At 36.3% G+C, this 8,426-nt stretch overlaps 1 protein-coding gene across 1 annotated transcript in view; it reads right to left on the bottom strand.

Annotated features, from left to right (window-relative positions):
* Nucleotides 1-3,857: 3,857 nt before the first annotated feature.
* The window catches only part of cdh19 (cadherin 19, type 2), a 45,879-nt gene continuing 41,310 nt past the window's right edge, over nucleotides 3,858-8,426 (bottom strand). Inside the window, exon 12 of the mRNA XM_072658557.1 lies at nucleotides 3,858-5,160. Within this exon, the coding sequence (XP_072514658.1) occupies nucleotides 4,652-5,160 (509 nt within the window). The 3' untranslated portion in view covers nucleotides 3,858-4,651. The remainder of the gene's footprint in view (nucleotides 5,161-8,426) is intronic.

The raw sequence follows: 8,426 nt of genomic DNA, 5'->3' as shown, positions 1-8,426 counted from the left end.
TATTCTCTTGTAAAATGTTTTGATTGTTCCTTCAGTGATGTCCAAGCCTGAGGCAGCAAAGCAGCTTCAGACCATGATGCTCACTCCACCATGCTTTACAGTTGGGATGAGGTTTTCGTGTTGATGCACAGGGAGTTAAATTTGATTAAAAGATGAGGCCCATGAAGTATCCTTCCTCTAGATGTGTACTCCTACAAATGTATTGGTTGCTTAACGTGACAACTTTGTTTGTGGAGGTAAAATACGCATTTAATTAGCTAATTGGAAGCCAGGAAGCTAGAGCTAATATCTAATTAGTGAATCAGTAAAACACCATGTCTTTAGAAGTTATACATCACTCTCTCTGATGGCCTTGTTAGGTCCCAGGCCTGTAACGTTTTGAAGCAAGTGTAATTAGAAGCCTCAATAAAACAAAGATCATTGTTCTTACAACTTCAGGTAATTCTGATTTAATAGCAATTAAAACAGTTGAGTTCATAGAAACAAGCTAATTAACAGTTGTGTAACTGAAAATTAATATTTAAGAGATAAATACTACAACAGCACACGTAACTCTTCTAGTACTAATGGCACACCAGTATCTATAATGAAAAGGTGTATTATTTTTTATTTACAAAAATTTAAAGCTTGAACCTTAAATTGTAAACCAGTGCCCTAAACAACAAAGAATAAAACATGACGATACAAAAATATAGAAACATAAGACAATTGACAATCTGCAATTTATCAACTAAATACTGGACAGTGACAAACACTGTCTAGTGTTCTGGACATAGGCCATACCATCTTACCCATGTGCTCCGTCCTTGTCCTCCTCTGACCTTCTCAGACAGAAAACTGCCCAATTAGTTGATGAAGTGAATCTGAGGGAAAGACGTGGTGATGACTACTGCAGCATCCAATTGCTCATCAACTCCAAACATCTTCCCTGCACTCATAAAGAGAGAACTGGCAAGATTACCCCCAGAGATTTAAAGCTACACAGTAAACAACAGTATTTTTTCTGTTTGTAATTGTAATGTTATTTTGTTTAGATTGTATACTTTCTATATATTTCCAATTATAAATAAAATGGCTTGACACTATTGTTTTTTGTTTTTTTTTCTTAGCCAGCTAAACTTAAGCTTAGTTTAATTACTGGGACACATCGCTATGGCAACTTGTGTGCCTCCAGGAAAGGTTAATGACTGATATGTTTAAATTACCTTAAATCTGATTGGCTTTCTCTCTGTTCTAGGACAGATCACGGGAGGCTTCTGGGCACAATTGCACATTAAAAAACAAACAACCAAACAAATAATGAAATTAGTCTTTGTGATGTACACTTTTCTAGTGTGTCTACTTCATACCAGCCTGTGTTTTTTGTGTAAAGACAGACTAATAAATGTCAGGAGTTCTTCTCTTCTTTCAAAACAAAACAAAAACAGAAGTAATCTGACAAACACCAAAGATGCTAAACATAAACATCACTGCAACATACCATCTAAAATGTCCTATTGTTTAAATGACTCTTCAATGGCAATTTATTTCTTCTCATTTTTACATAACATGGAACTTATACAACAGGAGTAAATAAACTGAACCTCCCGCAGTAAGAACTTCACATTAATATTACGTGTAGGTTTAGGGTTAGGATAAGGATTAGGTTAAGTTTAGGCTAGGTTATGGTTAGCATTTTAAGTTTAGGTTGAGGTGTAACTTTGTAACATTCTCTGTTCAAATTATTTTATATATGTGTCTGGATTGTGTCACATCCTGAAATGGTCTTTAAGTCACATGTACAATTTACATTTGATGCCAGGCTGTGGTTACATGTAAATGCTCAAGAAACCAAAAACAACCAGTTCATTATGGCTAATGTTTTTTTTGTTTGTTTGTTTTACATCAAACTCTCGCTCCCTACAATTCCGTTTTTTTAAGATATGTGCATTTTAGACACAGTTTAAGGCAATTCCCTGCAACTGTAGCCCACATCTCACATCATTATTCTTTTGTTCCTGCTCTTCCAACTTCTTTGGTCTCATCAGAAATCTCAGTCAGGCTGAAAATCTAATTCTGAGAGAAGAAATCTACAATAAACAGCCTCCTGATAATGCGGGAACGCTGGGTTTTAGAGCATTGTATAATCAAGCCCTATTTATTCTAGTGGCCGGAAATAAACGAGAGTGCAGAGCTTCTATTCACATTGCTCTGGGTCTGAACTAATTCTCTGCTTGATAGAAATTTATAAAAATGTTTGGTGGCCAGATATAGATGTCATAGAGTTAAGAGCTGAATATGAAAGATGAAAGAATGAGTGCTTTACATGTTCTGTATTAAAGTGTTTTGCAGTTTGCCTTACAAAGTAAGTAGAGGCTGTGCATTTGGGACTAACCCACCTTCAAATAAAACAAAGGAGCTTACCACCCATCATAAGTTTGGCAACTTTAAAGTTCCTTTATAGACAGTAGTACAGTAGTTCTTTGTCAATATCAATAACCATCCTGAAGACCCTCCTCTTCAGAGAATACTTGGACGAATAGCAGAGTGGTCACCTTGTTGACTTGTGTTTAGTAGTGTCTTAACTTAGAGGTATCCTTGAATTTTAGCCTATTCAAACTAGCTGAGGTTTTTCTTAAGCAAATAGCAAAGCACTTTTGTAAGTCGCTTTGGATAAGAGCTTCTGCTAAATGCCTTAAATGTAAATGTAAATAACTATATATATATAAGGTTTAGAGGAAACACATATCATATATACAGTGAAAGAAACATTTAGAAAAGCTGTTCAGAATATATAGGCGAGAAAACATTTAGAAACATTAGAAACATTGGTTATTGTGACACTGGCACCAAATAGGTTGGGGATATTAACATATTATTACATATTACATAATAATATATTCATAAATTAAAATTGGAGTAAATGATTGCATGCATTTATATTCAATCATATATTTTTGTGTTCAGTAGATCAAGTGTTCTTGTTTTGATACAAGAATTTATTAAATGAAAGTAAAAATTTCATATACAGTAAATCTACAGTCTGTAGATTCTGGTTATTTAATATTGATGGTTTATGAATATCAAAGTTTATGACCAGAACTCTTTCCTCTGTACTCATGTAGATATCTTCACTGTTGGGACAAAGCCTTTACTTATAGATGATGGTATACTGTAGTTGTCTGAAACTTTTTTTCAGCAGTGCGTTCAATAAAAACCATCATTCAGAAAATGTATTTGAGCACAACTGATTTCAGTATTATGTAATTCTCTAGTCTCTCTCTCCCTCTCATGCTGCCTCCCTCTCTTTTTTAATAGTCCTTCAATAAAAAAGACGAATATCAACTGGGACTTTCTTGCAATAAATATTAGCTTAGAGCCCAAGGGGTTCCGAATATGCACATTTAAAATATTTTTTAATAAAGTTCAGTGACATCTGTACATTTTGTTTTGATTGAAATAATGTAGTAATCCCTTTTCTCCAATTTCATGCAACTCAGGGTGCTTCAAAGTAGACTACCACAAAATAGCCCTTAATCCAAAAACAGCTTTAGATATCCGAACATTAGTCCCACAGCTCATAACAGGCATTTACAACAGCCAACACACCTCTTTAGATTTAAGAAAGTATGCTTGAGATTCTTCTACACATATATGCATATATGTTTATCTGAGAAACATAAAAAGCATCATATGGCAAATGAGGCAGAGTGGAAATAAAACATTCCATCCAATACCTTGACCAGACACACAATCAATAAAAAAAAACAAAGAATCAATATACTCCAGCAAGTAGTATATACATATTAAAATATAAATAGTTTATATTTATATTTTTATAAAGTATAAATTGGATATTAGAAACAATTACTTCTCCATTCAAATTCAAATACTTACCAAGACTAGGTCTATCCAAATAGTCCAAATAGAGTCCAACTAATATTTTACTTTCTCAGAATATATTTTTAGAGGCAGTGTGACATCACATTGCATTGCCGTTATATTAGGGACACCCACTTTGTATCTACGCTCATCAACAATTTCATCACATATGCATTTTGAAGATTTACATATAGCCCATCTGTTGCAGCAAGACCACCACAGTACCACTGATTAGGGGCTACAGAATGACTAAGACAAACTGTTCATAGAATGGGTCTATTTATATGTGTATATAGGAACTATAGTTTCTAACTGTATACAGTGTACCATCAAGGTCAGTGTTCTAATAAAGTGGCCAGTAAGTGCACGTAGTGGTTATACGACCCAGAAATGTCTCATCTTTGGCTCTTTCATAGGAAGACTGTGTGATCCCCAGCAATGCCACATCTGTAAATCTGCGAGTCCAAAAAAGCAAAATCAGCCTCATTCTCTCTCTCTGGGTACGTAGGACAAACCTCCCTCACTGTCCATTGCTCAGCAGGCCACTAGGCAATGTGAGAGTCTATTAGCAGTTAGCGTTCTCCACCAAACATGTCAAGCTGTCCAATGGTGTTGCACAAGTGGAAGTTTAAAAAGATGCAGTGGTTCTTCACCCTTCCAACTTGGTAACATTGTGTGGTTAGGTGGAACTGGACACAACTATTTTGTGAGGACCTATTAGTGTTTCTGATGGTCAATGAATGTAGGTACAAAGTAGGTGTACCCAATCAGCTGTGCATTTCTCCTCAGTTCAGAACGAAGTCTCATCCTCTTCTGCTCCTTGCCAGGGACTCAATCTTAAGAAACGTGGGCCAGGGTCACAAGGTCGACCTACACAGGGATCAAAAGTTGAAGATTCCAGTGAGCTCAGAGAGCCTGCTAGTGACCCCGTCCCCTCAAAGGCGTATGTACGGAGGCAGTCAAAGGGTGGCACGTAGGGGTCCTGATCGGCCTCAGCCAGACGGTCCATGATGAACTGCCGGAAGACCTCGTCCTCTGGGCCAATAAGGTGCGAGTGACGGAGAGACATGCGAATGCTGGCAGTCACTTCTTCCCTGCGGAGTCTGTGCTCACGACGCCGTGGGTGAGGCCTCAGGGGGACTGGCTGGATGGAGAAGGCAGCAGTATCCTCAACAGCATTAGCCTCTGAGTAGAGAACCACTCTTTCAGAGTACTCCTCTGTGTCCAGCTCCTGGGCAGCTAACTTCTGCTGCTGCAGTTTCCTGTGTCTCCACACTGCTAGCATTAATAAGGACAGTGCTGTGGGGATGAAACAGAGATATGGAGATTACATGTATGCATACATATATACAAAATTTGACAAAGGCGTTGACAAAATCCATCAGTGGTTACTATTAATATTTTTATCTATTTAGCATCTCCACTATTTCCGACTTGTCTCAGTAGTACATATCTTTGTCATTAGTCTTGCCAGATGTAGTCTCTGGTCTTGACTGAGACCAACTATTGTTTAAACCACTATATTAATTTCTATTTATTATATTGATTTGCATTTTTTTATTTGTACTGTCACCAAAATGCACTGACAAACTTAGGCAACTAAAAATCTCTTGTGTTTGTTGCAGACATATGTCAGTCCCTGGCTTTGAAACAAATGGGACCAACAGAATGAAATCTTACCATGAACATACAATAAATAAATAAGAACATATTAGCCAAATAATTACAGAATTTCATTTGAGCTGTGTAGCAAAGTACTCAAGTATTCAATCGTCATTCATATATACGGTATATAGAGGTATAACTCTACACTAAAACAAATCAAGAACTCTGGACTGGAAGAGACTACAGAAGCCTTGATCTTGAACAGGACCTCATTTTTTTGGATCTCATTCTTGACTCAGTGCCAATCCAATCGGACTCTGTCTTAACTTAAGCCATATTTGGATGGGATCTTTTTTATAAGAGCTTCTTGCTGATGGTCTGATGATTGTAATGAAATCCACATGTCTGTGATTTCTCTGCTGAAAAACCCAGATCAAGATCAGCCAGGGGAAAACATACCTTATGCTGGTAAGCAAGCTGATTAAGATGGTTGACCAGCTTAACTCTTAACAAGCATAGCCTAGTTTGATGGACTAGCTGGTTTATCAGAATGATAAATTGTGTTTCCAGACAGATATTGCCTGGTTCTGGAATAAAAAAAATCAATATAATGCAAAACATTCAGATACTAAACTTATTTGCCCTGTGGTAATTTGTACTGGTGTCTGAATGTTGTCTGGAGTTTTATAACTGAGGATGTGTAAAGCTTTCATTACAGTCATTCCCCTGATAAACCAATCCAATCTGAATAGGGCTTTAGTGTTGCTCTTAGACTCAGCCATGACTCTGTCTCAGTTTCTTAGTCCCTTTAAACTCTTTAAAGTCCCTTTAAAGTCTGTAGTGATTTTAGAACTGAGTAATGTGCTCTGGTTAAAACTCTTGCAGTAGAGATGTCCAATTAAAACAACATTATAGCAATCAATCCTGCAGGAGATAAGGAGATGGCTGAGTTTCTCTAGATTTTTTTTCTTTTTCTTTTTTTCTTTATTTAGTTATATTATTTATGGGTTTAAAACACAGCAAATCAGTGGGACCATAATCATCTGATGAGAGAGTCAGATATATCTGCATATCATCTGCATAACTATGATTAGTAGGATTTAGCCTACTGGAGGCATATTGTTGCCGTCACGCAAAAACCCTATATTTCCATTTTTGTAAATACAAAAATGAAAAAAAAAAAACACTTTTTGATAAATTATGAATCTGGTTGTTGTTATTTACATCTGTTTAAAATCTCATAATGAATGCACCAATAGAAATGCTCTAAATGACTTAAATGTGTTTTTTTACATTTACACTCTCCTATAAAGTTTCCTTTTTGGAGAAACAAGGTTTTTGCAGGACAAAGACAATATACAAATTCATGCATATATGCTGACTATCACCAGCATATGAACAATGTTTGTATTCCCACATTTACTGTTCAGGCTTCATGAAATAGCATTATTATTGTTATTATCATCTTCATGAAGTAGGCATTGAGCATTATAACAGTCCATGTTAGCACCACACTGGTAAGTATGTTCTAGGATGAGGTTGGATTAGCTTGTGAAATATCCACTCTGTTCATACTTGCCTGCGTGATGTGAAGTGGAACTGAATTAGCTTTCACTGTCACAAGCTCTCTGTTGAAAAAGAGCACTCTGTAATTTTCTTTTTTTGTTGCTGTGTGCTGTTCACAGGCATCTCCACAGCTTTTTATGACTTGTCATAAAACATAGAAACACCCTTACAGACCTCTGAGGACCTGTCATCATTGTGTTGTTCTCCATTAGCATTTGGATGATCCCTGGGAAACACTTTATTTTTCTTATATATGGCAAACATTAATAGTATTTTTGAAAAGCACCTCTATCACACCCTGTGGTTAACTGAACAGATCTAATGCATTTATACTATGTATATTCCCCCTTTATATCACTGTGACATTTAAGTTACATGGATGCTTTTCATTTAAACATAAAAATTAACAAGAAAGTTCTAGACTTTTGAAAAAAAAGAAAAAAAGTTATGAGAAGCAATATTCAGAAGAAATGTTCCAAATTATCCATTATTTTGAGGTAAATTTTCACATTACAGGTCAGATAAGTTCCATGGAAGCTCATGTTCAGATGACTCTCCGGCCGATTTGATCTACTCACCCGTTTTTGCATAAACTCGTGGAGTCCATGCAGCTTGACTGCACATGGTCATTAAAATAAAATAGGATGCAAACCAAAGTAATTCTGAATTTCATGTTAACATTTCAATTTCTACTTTTCAACTTTTCCCTCAATATGTTATGCTGTTAATATAATTTATGATAATATATATTTTTTTATAAATTAGAGAGGATTGAAATATTGCAGCATTTTCAATATTTGCCTTTGCTGAAACACAACCTCATGTCATCATTCTGGAGCATTCTCAACATTGCGCTAGCCAGTGTGGGCATCTGTTAGCTAAAGTAGCAGAATTGTCAGTTAGTGTTCTTACAGTGTTCAAGCATGTTGAGCTGTCCAGTGTCGTTGGCAGGTTTCATGACTCAGAGGAAGCATATGTTGCCCTTCACTCTCCCAGAACTGGTGGCATCAGAACTGGTGGCATCATGTGTATAAGTCTCATAATTCAGGTTTAGAAAAGTAGTGTTTACCACAAGTAGGGATAGGGATGATTTGAATTAATGACCATTACAGTCATGATTTAGGACGTATACTCCGGGGTTTCCTCCAAAAGCATTGGAACAGCAAGACCAATTATTTAGCTCTACACACGCTATAGATGTTTGAGTTTGAGATCAAGAGATGAATATGAGAAAATATGAAGATCTAGATATAACAACCATGGTAGCTTTAGCTTACAAAAACTGTATCAAGCTGGCGACCCACTGAAATCACCACACAATGTCCTGGTTTGTACTTAAGCTTCTTTTAGTTTAGGTGAAAAGTTTGCTCAGTTAGGTTAAGGTCTGGTGACTG

This window comes from Salminus brasiliensis, chromosome 1 (genome assembly GCF_030463535.1).
Source record: "Salminus brasiliensis chromosome 1, fSalBra1.hap2, whole genome shotgun sequence".
Classification (NCBI taxonomy): Eukaryota; Metazoa; Chordata; class Actinopteri; order Characiformes; family Bryconidae; genus Salminus; species Salminus brasiliensis.
This window is presented reverse-complemented; position numbering and strand designations above follow the sequence as displayed.